Consider the following 22,431-nt stretch of genomic DNA (forward strand, 5'->3'; position numbering starts at 1 on the left):
GGAGCGATGGGTATGTGCAAGTACGCGTCCCTGATGGCTAGGGAGGCAAGGAATTCTCCTTCGACCATAAAAGGTAAAAATGGACCCTAGGAATTCCATTCTTAATCTCCTTACGTGCACGTTTGCTCAGGTGTTAGAGGTCTAGGATGGGTCGAACTGACCCGTCCTTTTTTGGGGACCACGAGAGGTTGGAATAGAAGGCCTTGAACCTCTCGCCGTCCGGAACAGATACCATCACCCCCGCCGTTTGGAGGGAGTGGATCGCTGAGGAGGCTGCCTCGCGGTGTTTTGGAGCCTTTGGGGGGGTTTGAGAGAAAAGACTGACCAGGGGATCGGTTCCGGAATTCAATGTGTTAATCAAAAGACACAAGGTATCGCACCCATTTGTGGTCTGAGGCGGCAGCCCAGGTGGAGGACGACGAGACTCCTCAGTCTTTGTCTAGACTGCCAGGACGAGGTGGACTCGAGGAGGGCTGAGAAGGTCGGGCCCTGCGTGTCTAGTAAAAAACATCCTGGGCTAGAGTTGGGGGGAGGGTGGTACTCTTTTCCTCCCGTGGCTTCAGACAAAAAAAAAAAAAAAAAAAGAGCCTGTCCAGACGATCGGCAAACCATCGGTCTGGAAAGGAGTACTGTGAGAGGCTTCTTAGAGACCGAGTCCGCTCTCCATTATCGGAACCAGAGGGCCTTACGGATGGCTATGGTATTTGAGGCGGCAATAACTGCGCAGGTAGCAGCGTTGAGGGAGGCCTGCATGAGGTACTCTGTAGCCACAGCAATGTGAACTGTTACATCTCTGAGGGTCTGAGGGAAACTGGTAGTCCTGGTGCCTGTGCGACCCACACGGAAGGGGAGAGGGACCCGCAGCCTCAAGGCGGAGCAATCGAGCTGCTCCACTTGTCTGTCTGTCGGGTCCTTGAAGGAGGATCCATCAAGTAAAAGACAGAAGGGTCCTTCAGGCAGGCGGAAGTCGGGTGAGGGTCCACCGAGGCCAGATCGGCCCAGCCCTTAGAGACAGCTAAGCCAAAGGCGTACCGGGACTCCATGAGTTTACTGATACCGAAGCGGCGTCAAAAACTTTTTTTTTTTTTTTTTAAGGTTTCTTCACCCTTTTAAAAGGAGACCGCAGGGTCAGTAGTAGTGGATGGGAGATATTCCACATGCAGAGTTTTGGTTGATTGCTGCAATAAGGGAGTCCATCGCAGCTTGATCGCTCGGGGAGGTTGAAACCAAGGAATCATCCCGGTACAAACATCATTCCCCTTCCTCCGGCTCCTCAGAGACCGCGCAACATGTGGGAGAACCCCATATGTGTACCGCAGAGGGAGAACCATGGGGGTCATGCCCTTTTTCTGATCTGCAACCGGTGAAGCAGAGGGCTGATTCTTATCAGAAGGACCCTCTATAGAGGTGTCATCAGGCTGCGTTCTGTCCAGGGGCCCCGAGGGGTGCAAGGACGATGTTGCATAGCCAGCACCAGGTTCTGGGAACTGTGCCCATTCCGGGGGACTAGGAGCCGTAAGCTCTGGGCTGGCAGCGGTTGCTGTGGCGCTTGTGGTGGTGGTGGTGGGGGAGCTACAGGGGCACCAGACTCACAGAAGGAAGAGGTGCTATCATCCCCTAGTAGCTCAGCGTGGCAGGATACATTAAAAGTCTTATAGTTGCTGCTGTAGTTGTGCAGGGCATAAAACATGTGACTGCAGCCTCTGGCTGATGAGCCTCAAACTTCTGATTGTAATGAGGGAGCAATGCTCTGCAGCGCTAATGTGCAGGTGAGGATATAACTCACCCAGAACACTGATGACCCCTCCCCCTGCCTTCCTGTGGGAAGGAGGAAGCCAGCTCTAAGACACACCCAATGGCTCTGATCTCAACAGGAGGGAGCAATGCTCTGCAGGGCTTCTGTGTGAAGAGAGGTACGCGTGCTTTCGTGAGGGGGCGTGGCTTATCGAGTGTCGGAGGGGGCGGGGCTTAGCTCCGACAAGAAGGCATGAGAAAATATAACAAAAAAAAAAAAAAAAAATGGTGGGAAGGGACTCTCCTTCCCCCCTCCAGCCCTGCACAACAATCGTGGACAGAAAAAACCTCTATAAGGCTATGTGCGCACGTTGCGTAATTGCATGCAGTTACGCTGCGATCTGCACCGCAGCGTAACTGCATGCATCCTGCGTCCCCAGCACAATCTATGGAGATTGTGCAGGAGACGTGCGCACGTGGCGTATTAGAGCGCAGCGCTTCGGCTGCTGCCAGAAGCGCGTGTTCTAAGAAGTGACATGTCACTTCTTTCGTGCGCTCTGCATGAAGTCCCTGCTCTGTCTATGGCAGGGGCTGGGAGGGGCTACATGCAGAGCGCATGAAATCGGCTTTTGTTTCTGCAGCGATTTGAAGCGCACCTGTGCTGTTCAAATCGCTGCAGAAATTTCTGCAGTAGTAGTATGCAACGTGCGCACATAGCCTAAGTGTACCGCAGCTGCGGGTGCACTGAGTCCTGGGGGCTCTCCCCCTCCCCCCACCACAGGTGGAATGCTATGCAGGAGTCTGCAATCAGTCCAATCCAGTCAGTGTGGCCTTTGCTCCAATTCCTGTCAGGGAGCCAGTGTGGAGATTCTGACGCCTGCTGTGCCCGGTCACAGAGCGTGTATCAACTGAGAGCCTGCCAGAGGGACTGAGAACGTTTTTCATCTGCTCTGGAAAAATCGGAAGGATTTCACCTGAGCTCCTGTGGAGATTGCAGTCTGACGCTTGCTGCCCGGTCATGCTGGTGCAGAGCGTGCATCAACTCAGAGCCTGCAAGAGGGACTGAGGAACTTTTAATCTGCTCTTGTCTCTGGAAATCGGTACCTGTGAGAACCGTCGTCCAGTGAGTAACAGCCCAGGATCCAGCGTCGCAGGAGGGGGTACGGGGAGGCGACACTCCGTGTTCTCGCCTGTTGATGGTTTTGGGAAATCGGTAGTCTGCAGAGATGTGCCTCCTATAGACACCAAGCTAAAACTGAAGTAGCCTGGCTGGGCCAGGGGGTGTATACTGCAGGGGAGGAGCTAACATCTTTGCATCTACTTAGTGTCCTCCTAAGGATAAGCAGCATAACATCCATGGTCCTGTGTCCCCCAATGAGGTGTCAAAGAAATTCCATATATCAGTCAATTTTGCAACAAAACCTTCAGGTCTCCGCTAAAAGCTGAAGAGGAAATTGACCATATCACGACAATGACCCTATGCATGCCTAATAATAATAAAAAAATTGTGTTGTATGTTTTGTATGTATTGTGCTGAATTAATTTTGTGTCTAAAGAAGGGAATTTTCTTTACTTACCGTAAATTCCTTTTCTTCTAGCTCCTATTGGGAGACCCAGACAATTGGGTGTATAGCTTCTGCCTCCGGAGGCCACACAAAGTATTACACTTTAAAAAGTGTAACCCCTCCCCTCTGCCTATACACCCTCCCGTGCATCACGGGCTCCTCAGTTTTGGTGCAAAAGCAGGAAGGAGGAAACTTATAAATTGGTCTAAGGTAAATTCAATCCGAAGGATGTTCGGAGAACTGAACCATGAACCAAAAGAACAATTCAACATGAACAACATGTGTTACACAAAAGAACAAACAGCCCGAAGGGAACAGGGGCGGGTGCAGGGTCTCCCAATAGGAGCTAGAAGAAAAGGAAACAAAATTCCCTTCTTTGTCGCTCCATTGGGAGACCCAGACAATTGGGACGTCCAAAAGCAGTCCCTGGGTGGGTAAAAGAATACCTCGATAAAAAGAGCCGAAAACGACCCCTTCTTACAGGTGGGCAACCGCCGCCTGAAGGACTCGCCTACCTAGACTGGCGTCTGCCGAAGCATAGGTATGCACCTGATAGTGTTTCGTGAAAGTGTGCAGACTAGACCAGGTAGCTGCCTGACACACCTGCTGAGCCGTAGCCCGGTGCCGCAATGCCCAGGACGCACCCACGACTCTGGTAGAATGGGCTTTTAGCCCCAAAGGAAGCGGAAGCCCAGAAGAACGGTAGGCTTCAAGAATCGGTTCCTTGATCCACCGAGCTAAGGTTGACTTGGAAGCCTGCGAACCCTCACGCTGGCCAGCGACAAGGACAAAGAGCGCATCTGAACGGCGCAGGGGCGCCGTGCGAGACACGTAGAGCCGGAGAGCTCTCACCAGATCTAACGAGTGCAAATCCTTTTCACATTGGTGAACTGGATGAGGGCAAAATGAAGGTAAGGAGATATCCTGATTGAGATGAAAAGGGGATACCACCTTAGAGAGAAATTCCGGGACCGGACGCAGAACCATCTTATCCTGGTGAAAAACCAGGAAGGGGGCTTTGCATGACAGCGCTGCCAGCTCCGACACTCTACGGAGCGATGTAACTGCCACTAGATATGCCACCTTCTGCGAAAGACGTGATAAAGAGACATCCCGCAGCGGCTCGAAAGGTGGTTTCTGAAGAGCCGTTAGCACCCTGTTAAGATCCCAGGGTTCCAGCGGACGCTTGTAAGGTGGGACTATGTGGCAAACTCCCTGCAGGAACGTGCGGACCTGCGGAAGCCTGGCTAGACGCTTTTGAAAAAATACGGATAGCGCCGATACTTGTCCCTTGAGAGAGCCGAGAGACAAACCCTTGTCCATTCCGGATTGAAGGAATGAAAGAAAAGTGGGTAAGGCAAAGGGCCAGGGAGAAAAAACCCTTATCAGAGCACCAGGATAAGAAGATCCTCCAAGACCTGTGATAGATCTTGGCGGACATTGGTTTCCTGGCCTGTCTCATGGTGGCAATGACATCTTGAGATAACCCTGAGGACGCTAGGAGCCAGGACTCAATGGCCACACAGTCAGGTTAAGGGCCGCAGAATTCAGATGGAAAAACGGCCCTTGAGACAGCAAGTCTGGGCGGTCTGGGGGCGCCCACGGTTGACCCACCGTGAGATGCCACAGATCCGTGTACCACGACCGCCTCGGCCAATCTGGGGCGACGAGAATGGCGCGACGACAGTCGGACCTGATCTTGCGCAGCACTCTGGGCAGCATCGCCAGAGGAGGAAATACATAGGGCAGTCGAAACTGCGACCAATCCTGAACTAATGCGTCCGCCGCCAGAGCTCTGTGATCTTGAGACCGGGCCATGAATGCCGGGACTTTGTTGTTGTGCCATGACGCCATGAGATCGACGTCCGGCGTTCCCCAGCGGCGACAGATCTCTCGAAACACGTCTGGGTGAAGAGACCATTCCCCCGCGTCCATGCCCTGTCGGCTGAGAAAATCTGCTTCCCAGTTTTCTACGCCCGGGATGTGAACTGCGGAGATGGTGGAAGCTGTGGCTTCCACCCACTGCAGAATTCGTCGGACTTCCTGGAAGGCTTGACGACTGCGAGTGCCGCCTTGGTGGTTGATGTATGCGACGGCAGTGGCGTTGTCCGACTGGATCCGGATCTGCCTGCCCTCCAGCCACCGATGAAAGGCCAATAGGGCTAGATACACTGCCCTTATCTCCAGAATATTGATCTGAAGGGATGACTATCGGAGTGCAGGTTCCCTGAGCCCTGTTATGGAGAAAAACCGCCCCCCACCCTGACAGGCTCGCGTTCGTCGTGACCACAGCCCAGGTGGGGGGGTAGGAAGGATTTTTCCTGCGATAGAGAGTTGGGAAGGAGCCACCACTGAAGTGACGTCTTGGTTGCAAGGGAAAGAGAGACGTTACTGTCGAGTGAAGTCGACCTCCTGTCCCATTTGCGGAGAATGTCCCACTGCAGTGGCCGCAGATGGAATTGCGCGAAGGGCACTGCCTCCATCGCTGCCACCATCTTCCCCAGGAAGTGCATGAGGCGCCTCAAGGGGTGTGACTGACCCTGAAGAAGAGATTGCACCCCTGCCTGCAGCGAAAGCTGCTTGTCCAGCGGTAGCATGACTACCGCTGACTGAGTATGAAACTCCATCCCAAGGTACGTCAGTGATTGGGTCGGTGTCAACTTAGATTTTGGGAAGTTGATGATCCACCCGAACTGCTGGAGAGTCGCCAGAGCGACGGAAAGGCTGTTTTGACACGCCATCTGAGAGGGTGCCCTAACCAGAAGATCGTCTAAGTAGGGAATCACCGAGTGGCCCTGAGAGTGTAGGACCGCCACAACAGATGCCATGACCTTGGTGAACACCCGTGGGGCTGTCGCCAGGCCGAAAGGCAATGCCACGAACTGAAGGTGTTCGTCCCCGATGGCGAAACGCAAAAAGCGTTGATGTTCGGGTGCGATCGGCACATGGAGATAAGCATCCTTGATGTCGATTGATGCTAGGAAGTCTCCTTGTGACATCGAAGCGATGACAGAGCGGAGAGACTCCATCCGAAACCGTCTGGTGCTCACATGTCTGTTGAGCAGTTTGAAGTCCAGAACGGGACGGAACGAGCCGTCCTTCTTTGGCACCACAAACAAGTTGGAGTAAAAGCCGCGACCATGTTCCTGGAGGGGAACAGGGATCACAACTCCTTCTGTCTTCAGAGCGTTCACCGCCTGAAAAAGTGCATCGGCTCGCTAAAGAACCTCTTGGAAGCCGAGTCTGCCTTCCATTCGCGCAGCCACATGGCCCTGCGGACTGCCACAGAGTTAGCGGATGCCACCGCTGTACAGCTAGCAGAGTCTAAAACTGCGTTCATGGCGTAGGAAGAAGTCAGAGACGCAACCTGCGGAGCAGAATTACGTGTGACCGCATTAATCTCAGTCAGACAAGCTGAGATAGCTTGTAGTGCCCACACGGCTGCACAGGCCGGGGCAAAAGACGCGCCCGTGGCTTCATAGATGGACTTTACCAGGAGCTCTATCTGCCTGTCAGTGGCATCCTTTAGCGATGATCCATCTGCAACCGATACCACAGATCTAGCCGCCAATCTAGAGACTGGGGGATCCACCTTGGGACATTGAGCCCAACCCTTAACCACGTCAGAGGGGAAGGGGCAACGTGTGTCAGTAAGGCGCTTAGTAAAGCGCTTGTCCGGAACCGCTCTGGGCTTCTGGACAGCATCTCTGAAGTTAGAGTGATCGAAAAGCGCACTCCGTGTACGTTTAGGGAACCGAAACTGGTGTTTCTCCTGCTGAGAAGTCGACTCCTCTACCGGTGGCGGCGGGGGAGAGATATCTAACACCTGGTTGATGGACGAGATAAGGTCATTTACTATGGCGTCCCCTTCAGGTGTATCAAGATTGAGAGCAACGTCAGTGTCAGAGCCCTGAGCTGCGACGTCCGCCTCGTCCTCCAGAGAGTCCTCACGCTGGGAACCCGAGCAGCGTGAAGAAGTCGGGGAAAATTCCCAGCGGGCCCGCTTAGCCGGTCTGGGACTGTGGTCCGGGCCGGAGTCCTCCACGTGAGACCTAGGGCCCCCCCTGGGAACGTGCTGCGGCGCGGACAGAGAGGGGCCTGGAGGTGAAGATCCAACAGGGCCCGGGGCTTGTGTAAGGACCGGTCTGGACTGTAAAGCTTCAAGCAGCTTGGCAGACCATTTGTCCATAGACTGAGCCATGGATTGTGAGAGTGACTCAGAGTTTTTCAGCAAAAAACTGCAAACTCTGTCCCTGCCGCCTGGAACAGGGGGAGCAAGGGGTTCTACCTGAGCCGAGGGGCCCACTAGTGACCGAGGCTCAGGATGAGGAAGCAAAACAGGGGTTGAGCATTGCTCACAGTGAGGGTTGGAACCCGCAGGTAACTTAGCCGCACAAGAGGTACAGGTCGCAAAATAACCCTGTGCCTTGGCACCCTTGCTCCTTGTGGACGACATGCTGTTGTCTCCTAGGAGAGTGATCACTGAGGGTATATGGGAAGGGTATACAGCCCGACCGAACAGAAATATATAAATATATATATATATATATATATATATATATATATATATATATATATATATATATATATATATATATATATATATATATATATATATATATATATATATAGTATCTAATCCGGCACCCTAAGGGGACCAGCACCGGGTGACCGGTGTGGCTTACCGACCGCTAAAAAGCGGAGTGTGTGTCCTCCAGATTCCCTGCCTTAGGTCTCCCAGCGTTGCAGAGCTTTTTCCAGGAAATCCTTCACAGGCAGAATGCCAAAGAAATGGCTGCCGGAGATCTCAGGGGAGGAGGGAGCCGTGGGCGGCGTTAGAAAAAAGTGCGGGAATCTGGAGTCCCCACAGTGATCAGTGAGGGGGGAGGAAACATACAGGATGCTCCGGCCCTCACAGCCGACGTCAGGCCGGCCGTCCCGCCCTTACCCCTGATAGACAGGCCCGGGGGCGGGAGTTTTGCTACTAGGCCGCAATTGAAGCCGGGGACTAAATTTAAGACCGCGGCCGACAAACAGGCGTGGTCGGCGCGGAAGTCCGCCGGCCGTCACAAATAAGCAGCTGCTGCAGCGTCCGGGATAAAGGCGCTCCATGCACATCCCCCATGGGGATACACAGTACCTTAGTGATGCAGGGCCCGGTCCCTGAGGATAAATAAACTCCTGTCCGACAGATTCCCTCAGGGGCTGCGGAGGGAGCACGGTCCCAGTGGATGGATGACCGCTCAGGATCCCACTTCTCCCAGAGCCGCTAAGGGATGGTGAAGGAGATGGCATGAGGCTCCGGCCTTTATACCCGCAATGGGTACCTCAACCTTAACAGCACCGCCGACATAGTGGGGTGAGAAGGGAACATGCCGGGGGCCCCGTGGGGGCCCACTTTTCTTCCAACCGATATAACTAATCTGAGATTCATGAGTGGATGTGTGCCTCCTTCCACACAAAGCATAAAACTGAGGAGCCCGTGAAGCACGGGAGGGTGTATAGGCAGAGGGGAGGGGTTACACTTTTTAAAGTGTAATACTTTGTGTGGCCTCCGGAGGCAGAAGCTATACACCCAATTGTCTGGGTCTCCCAATGGAGCGACAAAGAAACAGGGATAGCAATTTAATAAAACATCAACTAAAAATTTTGCCATTTTCAAACTTCGAAAATTTATGCCCATAAATCTGAGAGATATGTCACACAAAATAGTTACTAAATAACATTTCCCACATGTCTACTTTACATCAGCACAATTTTCGAAACTAAATTTTTTTTCGTTAGAAAGTTAGAAGGGGTCAAAGTTTATCAGCAATTTCTCATTTTTCCAACAAAATTTACAAAACCATTTTTTTTAGGTACCACATCACATTTGAAGTGACTTTGAGAGGCCGAGGTGATGGAAAATACCCAAAAGTGACCCCATTCTAAAAACTGCACCCCTCACACTGCTCAAAACCACATCCAAGAAGTTTATTAACCCTTTAGGTGCTTCACAGGAACCAAAGCAATGTGGAAGGAAAAATTGAAAATTTTACTTTTTAACACAAAAATGTTACTTTAGCCATAAAATTTTCATTTTCACAAGGGAGAAAAGAGAAAGTGCACCCTACAATTTATTGTGCATTTTCTCCTGAGTCCGCTGATACCCCATATGTGGTAAAATCAATTGTTTGGGCGCACGGCAGAGGTCGAAAGGGAAGGAGCACCATTTGAATTTTTGAACGCAAAATTAGCTGCACTCATTAGCGGACGCCATGTTGGGTTTGAAGACCCCCTGAGGTGCCTAAACAATGGAGCTCCCCCACAAGTGACCCCATTTTGGAAACTAGACCCCTCAAGGAATCTAGATGTTTAGCGAGCCCCAAGGGGCTCCACAGAAGTTGATAATGTTGAGCCATGAATACAATTATTTTTTTTTCACCACAAAACTGTTACTTGAACCAGGTAGCTTTTTTTCACAAGGGTATCAGGAAAAAATGTACTATAAAACGTATTGTGCAAATTCTCCTGAGTACGCAGATAGCTCACATGTGGTGGAAAGTAATTGTTTGGGCGCACAGCGGGGTTCGGAAGAGAAGGAACGCCATTTGACAGCAAAATTGGTTGGAATCATTAGCTGACGCTATGTCACGTTTGGAGATCCCCTGAGGTGCCTAAACAGTGGAGCTCCCCCACAAATTACCCCATTTTGGAACTAGACCCCTCAAGGCATTTATCTAGATGTTTGGTGAGCCCCTTGTACCCCCAGGAGCTCCACAGAAGTTGATAACGTTAAATCGTGAAAATTTTTTTTTTTTTTTTTTTACTAGCATACACATTTGCACCACTAACGTGCATTGTGTGTATACACATTTGTACCACCAACGTACATTGTGTAGTACTGTCCTGCCATTGCAGGCTTTACTTGAAGATTTTCTCCCCTGATGAACTCTCTTATTATACAGAGAGGGAAACTCGTTGGGAGGGTGTGTTTGTCATCAGGGCTAGCATTCCTGACTTGGGTGCTGCCCTGGGAAGGGCGGAAGCAACTTCTGCAGGGCACGACAGGGGTAGGGAACTTGGATACTGGTCGTCCCCCCCCTCCCATTAGGTCTGGTTTGGCCTGCTTCTGCCTTGGATCTTTCCGGTGGTATCTGATCTCCTCAGGAGAAGTACTGGGTGAGATCTTTCTGATTATTATTTATACATGCACTGCACTTTGTTATATCATGTTTTTAGACTATTGATATTAAAAGTTAAAATTTTAATTTTAAATCCTTGCTTTAACTGGTATTCTAATCAGGATTTGGGCTGTACTGCTTTTGCCGTTGCGGCAGGATTGCTTTTCTATTGAGCTATTTTTTTTTTACAACGGTATCAGGAAAAAATGCACCATAAAACGTATTGTGCAATTTTTCCTGAGTACGCAGATACCTCATATGTGGTGGAAATAAATTGTTTGGGTGCATGGCGGGGCTCAGAAGAGAAGGAACGCCATTTGACTTTTCAAACGCAGAGACGCGGTGCACTGATTGGCCGCTGCAGGACGCACGTTCGGATGAGATATAAAAAGCGTCGGGGATACGGAAAAAAAAAAAAAAGTCACGCCAAAAGTTGAGCAATGATGCAGATCCATTATGTGCATCCCTGATCAGCACTCGGCGGGACGCAAGGACGGATTAGGTGTAAAAATGTACAGGGGATACAGGAAAAAAAAAAAAGTTATACTCACTGTACCCAGAGGATTAGCAGGAGGATCACTTACCAGAAGAACTGCAGGAGGAACAGAAGGCAAGCGAGATAGACAGCTGTACAGGAGCAGCAGACAGGACGTTGGACAGATCAGCAGAAGACCCAGGAAGAAGGACCCAGCGATGGAGGCAGATGTGATCGGGCCAGTGAAGACCTCGGACGACCCGGTGAAGGCAGGTAAATGGACGTCGAGGAAAGACCAGAGGGGGAGGAAGAGAGCAGATGGAGAGAGGGGTGAGCAGATGGGGAGGGGGGAAGAGCAGAGGGGGATAGCTGAGAAGCAAAAGGCAGAAGAAAGGAAGCAGGATAGAGATCACAGAGGAGGCAGGCAGATCGCACGGGGAGCAGATCGGGATGTCGGGGGCAGATCGCGGCGGGCACGGGCAGGGGCCATAACGGGGGCGCGCAGGGGCCATCGCGGGAACGCGCACGGGCTGCAAGGGGAGCGGAATACTCACGTGGAGCAGGAGCTGGAGTGGTGACATCAGTGGCGTGGTACCACAAGTACCAACCAGTGCACGCTGAAGACAAGTTGGGGGAGGGCTTCCCAGACCAGCACAGACCTAGGGAGGGTGGCCACCTGCAGATCAGACCGCCCCACTGCACACTGATTGGAGCGATTGTGCGTCATAGCACAATCGCTTTAATCAGTGCTGCAGGGGCTGGGGGCGACATGTTTGAGATCCATCTATGATCTGCTGTAGCTGCTACAGCACCTCATAGCCGGATCTCACAGTATCGCACTAATTCAGGCATTATTTTTGCCAAAATCGGTGCGAATGATGTGGTTGGCGGTTCAGATTTGAACAACCAATCACATCGATCGTCTATGTGGGGTGGCGATGCCACCCCCCCTGGGGTCAAGCAAAGGTCCCCTGCTGTAAGTAACAGCAGGGGACATCATTTGAAAGCCGTTGCTATGGCCACGGCAATCAAATGAACTTTAGGCAGTAAAGTTACGTCCCTGGTCGTTAAGTCCCGTTAAAATAGGACGTAACTTTACTGCCCGCGGTCGTGAAGGGGTTAATATCCACTCTGTGTGTGTATCTCTGCTTGTGTGTAAATGTGCATGTATATATTTTATCTAACTTTGAATTAAAAGTGATGAAATAACTGATTAGTGTAATAAAGATTCTATCCTGTTCTAACCTTATCTTGATGTCAAATGTCAGTAGCAAGACAAAAGTTCTGCCAATTCCCAGCTGGACATAGAAATAAAATAAATAAAAAAAAAATACAAGGACTTAAGAAAACCACATACCAGCACAGTGGATTACCAGTCACGCCTGGAAGCAGCACCAACCCTTCTTCATTAGGGCTCGCTCATACCACTGTATAAATCGAATGAGTGCTATCCGATTTTTTTTTTTTATCGGCTAGTACTTAGACCAATGTTATTCAATGTGGCAGTGCAGATGACTGATTACATAGTTACATAGGTTGAAAAAAGACCTAGGTCCATCTAGTTCAATTTTCCTATGACAAGAAACTGAAAAACATTGCAGCATGCTGCAATTATACTCCGAAATCGAATGGGTGTGAGGAAAAAAAAACAAAAAAACCAAAAAAAAAACCAAACATATGCCACGGTATGGCATCCGATTTTTACTGATACATACATGCTGATGCTATGCTACGTATAGCACAAACTATCAGACAATACTATTAAAAACAGTAATAAAAAAAAAAAAACTTTAAAAAATATGAACTTTTTTTTGCAATTTCAATGCACTTAAGAATTTTTTCCCCGCTTTTCAAAACCTTACATGATAAAACAAATGGTGTCAAGTGGGGGGGAGAGAAAAAAAAATCATCCCACTTTTCCGATGAAAAGTACAAAGGGGAATTTTGTTTACTTACCGTAAATTCCTTTTCTTCTAGCTCCTATTGGGAGACCCAGACAATTGGGTGTATAGCTTCTGCCTCTGGAGGCCACACAAAGTATTACACTTTTAAAAAAGTGTAACCCCTCCCCTCTGCCTATACACCCTCCCGTGGACCACGGGCTCCTCAGTTTGGTGCAAAAGCAGGAAGGAGAAAACTTATAAATGGTCTAGAGCAAATTCAATCCGAAGGATGTTCGGAGAACTGAAGACCATGAACCAAAAGAAAAAATCAACATTAACAACATATGTACATAAAAGAACAACCAGCCCGAAGAGAACAGGGGCGGGTGCTGGGTCTCCCAATAGGAGCTAGAAGAAATGGAATTTACGATAAGTAAACAAAATTCCCCTTTTCTTTGTCGCTCCATTGGGAGACCCAGACAATTGGGACGTCCAAGAGCAGTCATTGGGTGGGTAAACCAATACCCCAATAGAAAGAGCCGGAAACGGCCCCCTCTTACAGGTGGGCAACCGCCGCCTGGAGGACTCGCCTACCTAGACTGGCGTCTGCCGAAGCATAGGTATGCACTTGATAGTGCTTCGTGAAAGTGTGCAGACTAGACCACGTAGCCGCCTGACACACTTGCTGAGCCGTCGCCCGATGCCGCAATGCCCAGGACGCACCTACGGCTCTGGTAGAATGGGCTTTCAACCCTGAAGGGGGCGGAAGCCCCGAAGTACGGTAGGCCTCGAGAATCGGTTCCTTGATCCACCTAGCCAAGGTGGACTTGGAGGCCTGAGAGCCCTTACGCTGGCCAGCGACAAGGACAAAGAGCGCTTCTGAACGGCGCAGGGGCGCCGTGCGAGACACGTAGATCCGGAGTGCTCTCACTAGATCCAAAGAGTGCAAATCCTTCTCACACTGGCGAATTGGATTAGGGCAAAAGGAAGGCAAGGAGATATCCTGATTTAGATGAAAAGGGGATACCACCTTATGGAGGAATCCCGGGACAGGACGCAGAACCACCTTATCTTAGTGGAAAACCAGGAAAGGAGATTTGCATGACAGGGCTGCAAGCTCAGATACTCTCCAAAGTGATGTGACTGCAACCAGGAAGGCCACCTTCTGAGAAAGACGGGAGCGAGAGACACCCCGCAACGGCTCAAAAGGCGGCTTTTGAAGAGCCGTCAGGACCCTGTTAAGATCCCAAGGTTCCAACGGACGTTTGTAAGGTGGGACCATGTGGCAAACCCCCTGCAGGAACGTGCGGACCTGCGGAAGTCTGGCTAGTCGCGTTTGAAAAAACATGGAGAGCGCCGACACTTGGCCCTTGAGAGCGCCGAGGGACAAACCCATATCGATTCCAAATTGTAGGAATGAAAGAAATGTGGGTAAGGCAAACGGCCATGGATAAAAACCGTTATCAGAGCACCAGGATAAGAAGATTTGCCAAGTCCAGTGATAGATCTTGGTGGACGTTGGTTTCCTGGCTTGTCTCATGGTGGTAATTACATCCTGAGATAATCCTGAATTCGCTAGGAGCCAGGACTCAATGGCCACACAGTCAGGTTGAGGGCCACAGAATTCAGATGGAAAAACGGGCCTTGGGACAGCAAGTCTGGGCGGTCTGGAAGTGCCCACGGTCGACCCACCGTGAGATGCCACAGATCCGGATACCACGACCGCCTCGGCCAGTCTGGAGCGACGAGAATGGCGCGACGGCAGTCTGACCGGATTTTGCGTAGTACCCTGGGCAGCAGCGCCAGAGTGGGAAACACATATGGCAGTCGAGACTGCGACCAATCCTGGACCAAAGCGTCCGCGGCCAGAGCTCTGTGATCCTGAGACCGTGCCATGAAGGCCGGGACCTTGTTGTTGTGCCGTGACGCCATGAGATCAACGTCCGGCGTTCCCCAGCGGCGGCAGATCTCTCGAAACACGTCTGGGTGAAAAGACCATTCCCCCGCGTCCATGCCCTGACGACTGAGAAAATCTGCTTCCCAGTTTTCTACGCCTAGGATGTGAACTGCGGAGATGGTGGAGTCTGTGTTTTCCCCCCACTGCAGAATCCGACGGAATTCCTGGAAGGCTTGACGACTGCGAGTGCCGCCTTGGTGGTTGATGTAGGCGACGGCAGTGGCGGTGTCCGACTGGATTCGGATCTGCCTGCCCTCCAGCCACTGACGGAAAGCCAATAGGGCTAGATATACTGCCCTTATCTCCAGTATCTCCAGGATATTGATCTGAAGGGATGATTCTATTGGAGTCCAGGTTCCTTGAGCCCTGTGGTGGAGAAACGAGCCGCAGGTCGAGAGCTGAACTCTATACTGTAACCATGAGACAGAATGTCTCTCACCCAACGGTCTTGAACGTATGGCCACCAGGCGCCGCCAAAGCGAGAGAGCCTGCCACCGACCGAGGATGTGGCTGGATGAGGACGAGAGTCATGTGGAGGCCGTCATAGAAGCAGTGCCTCCCGCGGCCTTTTGGGGGCGTGACTTGGACCGCCACGCATAGGAGTTACTCTGGCCTTTCTCCGGCCAGTTGGACGAGGAGGATTGGGTCTTGGTGGAGGGACGAAAGGACCGAAACCTCGATTGGATCTTCCTCTGCTGAGATGTCTTAGGATTGGACTGGGATTTGCTTGGAGAGCCCACACGGCCGCAAAGGCCGGGACGAAAGACGCGCCCGTAGCCTCATGAATAGAACTTCCCAAGAGCTCTATCTGTCTGTCAGTGGCATCCTTCAGGGATGAGCCATTGGCAACAGACACAACGGACCTAGCGGCCAATCTAGAGACTGGAGGATCCACCTTGGGGGAGTGTGCCCAGCCCTTAACGACTTCAGGCGGAAAGGGATAACGCGTGTCAGTGTGCCGATTAGCAAAGCGCTTGTCCGGAACCGCTCTGGGCTTCTGGACAGTGTCCCTGAAGTTAGAGTGATCAATTGTAAGATCATTACTAAGGCGTCCCCTTCAGGGGCATCAAGGTTAAGGGTGAAGTCAGGGTCAGAGCCCTGAGCTCCCACGTCCGCCTCGTCTTCCTGAGAGTCCTCAAGCTGGGATCCAGAGCAGCGTGAGGAGGCCAGGGAAGAGTCCCAGCGAGGCCGCTTAGCCGGCCTGGGGCTGCGAATCCTGGGAGCGCCATGCGGCGCGGACCGAGAAGGGCCTGGAGGAGACAAACGAACAGGGGCCGGGGCCAGTGAAGGGCCCGGTCTGGACTGTAATGACTCAAGTAGCTTAGATGACCATTTGTCTGTAGACTGTGCAATGGATTCTCTGTCCCTGCTGACTGCTCAGGGGGAGCAGGGGGATCTACATGACCCGACGGGCCCACAAGTGCCCGAGGCTCCGGTTGAGCAAGCGTGGCAGGAGTCGTGCATTGATCACAGTGAGGGTAGGTGGATCCCGCAGGCAACATAGCCCTACAAGAGGTACAGGCCGAGAAAAAAATCTGTGCCTTAGGGGCTTTGCTCCTTGTGGACGACATGCTGTAAGCAATCGGTGTCTCTTAGGAGAGTGACCACTGAGGGTATATGGGAAAAGGGTATACAGCCTTTCCGAAAATATATATATATATATATCCCGGCACCCTAGGGGGACCAGCACCGGGTGACCGGTGTGTTTTACCAACCGATAACGAACGGTGTGTCCTCCAGATTCCCTGTCATGGATCCTCCGGAGCTGTAGAGCTTTGTCAGCTGAGTAGCACACACCGGCAGAATGCCAAAAATGGCCGCCGGAGCTCTCAGGGGGGGGCGTAGAGCCGCGGGCGGCGCCGGCAGAAAGCGGGAATCTGGAGGCCCCAAAGTGGTCAATGAGGGGGGAGGAGATATGCAAAGAAGCTCCAGCCCTCAAAGCCGACGTCATGTCGGTAATCCCACCCTTACCCCTGACAGGCAGGCCCGCGGGCGGGATTTTTCGCGACTAGGCCGCGGCAAAGCCGGGGACTAAATTTAAGACCGTGCCCGACAAGCAGGCACGGTGGGCGCGGAAGTCCGCCGAAAAAACAACGAACAGAACTACCGCGGGGCTACCGGGGAGAAGGCTCCCTGTACAGTCCCCACATGGGGACACAGAGTACCGTAAAAGTTGTAGGGCCCGGTCCCTGGGGTGAAGAAGCTCTGGTCCGGCAGGTTCCACCAGGGGCTGCGGATGGAGCACGGTCCCAGCACGTGGATGACCGTTTAGGCTCCCACTTCTCCCAGAGCCGCATAAGGGATGGTGAAGGAGACGGCATGTGGCTCCAGCCTCTGTACCCGCAATGGGTACAACAACCTTAACAACACCGCCGACCTAGCGGAGTGAGAAGGGAGCATGCCGGGCTAACGAACGGTGTGTCCTCCAGATTCCCTGTCGTGGATCCCCCGGAGCTGTAGAAATTGCAGCTGAGTAGCATACACCGGCAGAATGCCAAAATGGCTGCCGGAGCTCTCAGTGGGGGCGTGGAGCCGTGGGCGGCGCCGGCAAAAAGCGGGAATCTGGAGGTCCCATAGTGGTCAATGAGGGGGGGGAGGAACATGCAAAGATGCTCCAGCCCTCAAAGCCGACGTGATGTCGGTAATCCCGCCCTTACCCCTGACAGGCAGGCCCGGGGGCAGGATTTTTCGCGACTAGGCCGCGGCAAAGCCGGGGACTAAACTTAAGGCCGTGCCCGACAAGCAGGCGCGGTGGGCGCGGAAGTCCGCCGAAAAAACAACGGACGGAACTACCGCGGGGCTACCGGGGAGAAGGCTCCCTGTACAGTCCCCACATGGGGACACAGAGTACCTTAAAGTTGCAGGGCCCGGTCCTTGGGGGTGACGAAGCTCCGGTCCGGCAGGTTCCACCAGGGGCTGCGGATGGAGCACGGTCCCAGCACGTGGATGACCGTTCAGGCTCCCACTTCTCCCAGAGCCGCATAAGGGATGGTGAAGGAGACGGCATGTGGCTCCAGCCTCTGTACCCGCAATGTGTACCTCAACCTTAACAACACCGCCGACATAGTGGGGTGAGAAGGGAGCATGCCGGGGACCCCATAGAGGTCCTCTTTTCTTCCATCCGCCATAACTATGTATGAGAATGCATGAGTGGATGTGTGCCTCCTTCCACACAAAGCATAAAACTGAGGAGCCCGTGGTCCACGGGAGGGTGTATAGGCAGAGGGGAGGGGTTACACTTTTTTAAAAGTGTAATACTTTGTGTGGCCTCCAGAGGCAGAAGCTATACACCCAATTGTCTGGGTCTCCCAATGGAGCGACAAAGAAAGAATTTTTATACTGTCGTGTGACCTTAGTCTTATAATAATGACCCCACGTGATCTAAAACTTTGCTGACAACTCTGTATGATGTGAAGTGATAGCCAAACCAATACATTTAAACCAATGTTTAGCAGCCAAGCGTGCCAAGAAAAAGTTGCATTACATATCGCAAGAGCTTTCTATTAAAGGGGTTGTCCACTACATGGACAACTCCTTCAGAAACACTACATTCCCCAAATTAAAATAAGTTACCAGATACCTCCCGCATAGGTACAGATCCAAGTATGCCGGGCCTCCCAGGGCTTGTGTGATATTGTTATGTGATGCCGCTAAAGCAGACCATCGGTGGCCACTGACTGGCTGCAGTGCTCATAGGGTATAACAATCAGTGGCCACTAATGGGCTGCTTGACACACACTTTTTTCAAACAAATCTAGCACGTCCATAGATAGTATAAGAACGGTTGGCCATTAGCGGACACTGATTGTTACCCAAATGAGCACCGCTGCCAATGTCACACGACCCTTGGGAGACCTGATGCAGATATTGGAGGAGGATATATTACTTTATTCCCTGGTGTAAAATAAAAGTATCTAATAAGGAAAACACCTTTACAGAGAATCTGTCACCAGGTTTTTGCCACCTAATCTGAGAGCAGCATAATGTAGAGGCAGAGATCCTGATTCCAGCAATGTTTCACTTACAGGGCTGCTCTCAGATGGGGTAGAAAAATCTCGTGAGATTCCCTTTATAGGGGTTTTCCACTACTTAGACAACTCTTTCTCATCCCTATGTACGCCTCCATAAAAATAAAAAATGCCTATATTCGCCTCCACTGCCGGAGTGGTTCCTGCAATATCGGAACTCACGGGACATTGTTATGACACGCATGCTCTGTGGCCAATCAGCTAACATTGAAAGCATATTAAAGGAGTTGGCCACTACTTTGGACAACCCTTCTCATTTCCCATGTGTGCCTCCATAAATATAGAAACGCCTATACTCACTTCCACTCCTGCCGAGTTTCCTGCAATGTTGGAACTCGCGTTCCTGGGAATCACGTGACATCGTTATGACATGCGAGCCCTGCACCCAATCAGCACAGTCTTCTCTCTCCTTGCCTTCGGACACTGAAGTAATTAACAGGAAGTAGGCGGCAGCTACAGCTTTCACTTCTTGTTATTTAACCGTCGAAGGTGGGGAGAGAGAGAAGCCGGTGCGGATTGGGGGCAGGGCTCGCATGTAGTGAGTATGTCACCTGAGTTCACACATTGCAGGAACCGCACCGGCAGTGGAGGTGAACATAGGCATTTTTTATTTTTATGGAAGCACACATGGGGATGGGAAGGGGTTGCCCAAGTAGTGGACAACTCCTTTAATATTATGATTTCAATGTTTCTTAACTTTACTAGACCAGTGCAAGCACTTCAGATTCTGGAGTGGAAGAAAAAGACAAGCACATATTCGACTAACTACGCTTTATGTGTTCTAATCTAGGAGCAGGGTGATGTGTGGCCTAGTAACCCCTTCCTACCCATTTCTGTGTTGTTATAGTGTGTAATATGAATGTATAAAAATGTGGGCGTGATCCATGGATTTACATGAGAGACGTCCTAGTCCCCGTCGCTCCTTGAGATCCCGCGTGTGCACGCTTACCATTCCCGCAGCCTTCTTATCTGGGTGCTTGCTTCTTGGCTTCAGACAAGCACTGCACATGCTCAGAAGACTCCTGAAGTTCCGGTAATGCGCAGAGCGCGTCTGAAGCCGAGACAGCGCATGACTGGAACCACAGGAGTCTTCTGAGCATGCGCAGTGCGCATCTGAAGCAGAGAAGCAAGCACCCAGATAAGAAGGTTGCAGGAATGGTAAGTGCGCACGAGCGGGAACTCAAAAAACGACAGGGACGTTGCTCGTGTAAATCCATGGGGGCGTGATACCATGGAAAACATGAAACCGCCCACAGGGCGATGCGACACCTAGGGGACTAGAGCATCTGCTCACTTACATACAGAACACATAAAAAATAAAACATTTTTATACATTCATATTACACACTATACCAATTTGGGGTACATATGCTTTGTTTATTTTTCAATGGCATTTTCTTGGGGGGGAGGGGGATGCGCTGAGGGGGGTCAAACAAAAGTCAATTCAGAGATATATATATATATATATATATATATAAAATTTATTTCTCTATTTTTTTTTATTCAATTGGTAAGTGATTAAACGGGTGGTATGAAACCAATAGTGATTTTAATCCTAAGTGGCTATTTATTGTCATTGCATAATCTCTTTTCTAGTATACTTTAATTAAAAGCTCAGTGCACATAGTAAAGAGAGAACAATTGGTGAAGGAAGGTTGAAATAGATGAACCTAGGTCTTTTTTCAACCTATGTAACACGGCGTGCAGAGACCAGCATTGCTCCCGAAACAGAAGTCACTATTGGGGAGCAGCTGGTCTCACCACGTTCTCGCTTTACATTGCACACCGACCATTCGCTCTCCTACTAGCAGAACACTTCTCATGAGAGCCGGCAAGGGAGCACACTGTTTCTGAAAAGAATATCCCACAGTGACAAGGGAGCTCATCATGTGTATACATCAGAATTAACAATAGGCACATATGCTCAGAGCAGAGACTAGCCAAGTGAAATGGACTTCACTGATGATGCTGCCTTTCAGGGTGGGGGACAGAGGCTGCGGCAGTGACCCGAATCTCTGCCCCCTGGTGACGTTTCATTTGAGTATCCCAGCATGCACTGGGGAATCTTAAGTGACGCTGAATTAAAAATAAATAAATCAAGAAGTTATAGTCAAGAGGGAATAGAAGGGACCTTTAAAGTATAGTATAAAATAGATTAGATTATTACAATAAACAGCCATTTAGTATAAAAAATTCCATATTATTTTTGGGTGATGAGTTATGTTTTGTAATATATAGATTATATATAATTTTTCCTTTTATTCCACTTACAGAAACAGAGCCTTACATCTGATTGCTTATTCTATGCACTGCAAATACGTCAAAATTGCAGTATCTAGATACAATCAGTATCTAGATACAATCACATCCTCCCATGAAGCCCAGCTTGTGACTGGGCTTCACTGGAGTACTGACATGATAGCCACGTGAGTCTTCAGGATGACTGTGTCAGTGGGGCAATTCGTGGGAGAAGGTTGACCAAAGCAGTATGCCCTTGGGACCACATACTTAAATGCTTCAGTCCGAAATTGACAGCTGCATTTAAAGGGGCTGATTGTTATGTTGCTGTTGCACAGCAGCCATAATTCTGTATTATGGCATGTGATTTTCACTGTTCTCTTGCCATCTGCGTGTGAACAGAAACTAAAAGAAGTGCTGGATATTCAGGACTGGATATGCAAAGGAAAAAAGGGCGAGTGTTATTTTATAACATTTGCACCAGTTGACCAATTATTATAAAAATGTCACCAATTCTAAAGAAAGTAACGCCGATCGGCCTTTCCCTCAATGAAGTTTTAACACACAAAAAAACATGGATCATAATGAGACAAACCCTTCAACAATAAAATATTAACCAAATGCACTTACTTGTGTCACTTGTTTCTGCCAATCTACTACTCCTTAGTTTAGAATTTTTAGTAATCTTAGAAAAACTGGCGTCTACGCAAAGTCCAATTTTCCCATTTGCTGGATTTTGCTTCCACCTTAGAGCGTCATTTATTAACACAGAGTCCATGGTGGTTTTCTTGGAGGCCTGGCCATAGAAGTTCTTAGCATTTAATACTTTAACAGACTGATGTATGGACGGCCTGGCTAAGGAAGAAGGAGATTCAGAAGATGAAGTGCTTTGTCCACAAAGTCTTTGTGCATCTCCACAGCTTTGGCATCTCGTCTTGGTTTTATTTTCTTTTACACAAGATGTGCAATGTTGAGCAGGTTCAAGCTGATGTGTGCTCTAGCAAAGAAAAGGAAAGCGACAGCAGTGAAAACTTGCAAGCCTACTTGTCTAAAGCTGTAGCTTCAGCCCTCACATGATGCATGACTACATATAACTAGAAGGATGACCTTTTACTTAAATGGGTTTTATGGTTTTGTGAAACCACTCTCCTGGCTGTGGTCTAAGAAGAAAAAAACTAAACAGCACTTTACACATTCTCCTTAGGTCCACAAATGAGTCTCCTCTGCTGCTCCAGGTGTTTACTTGTCTGCAATGCTGATGTCACATCGATGGCGCTGCAGCCAATCTGTAGGTCAGCAGCTATGCAGAGTTGACAGAGTGAGCTATTCAAAGTCACGTAGCTTGGCTGCATCACTGTCCACATAACGTCAACACTGCAAACCACGGA

At 50.3% G+C, this 22,431-nt stretch overlaps 1 protein-coding gene across 3 annotated transcripts in view; it reads right to left on the reverse strand.

The window, feature by feature from the left end:
• SENP6 (SUMO specific peptidase 6) overlaps positions 1 to 22,431 on the reverse strand; it is a 213,981-nt gene that overhangs the window by 105,998 nt on the left and 85,552 nt on the right. For all 3 annotated transcript variants that reach the window (XM_075340189.1, XM_075340188.1, XM_075340190.1), the window contains one exon: positions 21,674 to 22,040. In XM_075340189.1, coding sequence (XP_075196304.1) covers positions 21,674 to 22,040 — 367 coding nt within the window. The remainder of the gene's footprint in view (positions 1 to 21,673; positions 22,041 to 22,431) is intronic.

Source organism: Anomaloglossus baeobatrachus, chromosome 3 (genome assembly GCF_048569485.1).
Source record: "Anomaloglossus baeobatrachus isolate aAnoBae1 chromosome 3, aAnoBae1.hap1, whole genome shotgun sequence".
Classification (NCBI taxonomy): Eukaryota; Metazoa; Chordata; class Amphibia; order Anura; family Aromobatidae; genus Anomaloglossus; species Anomaloglossus baeobatrachus.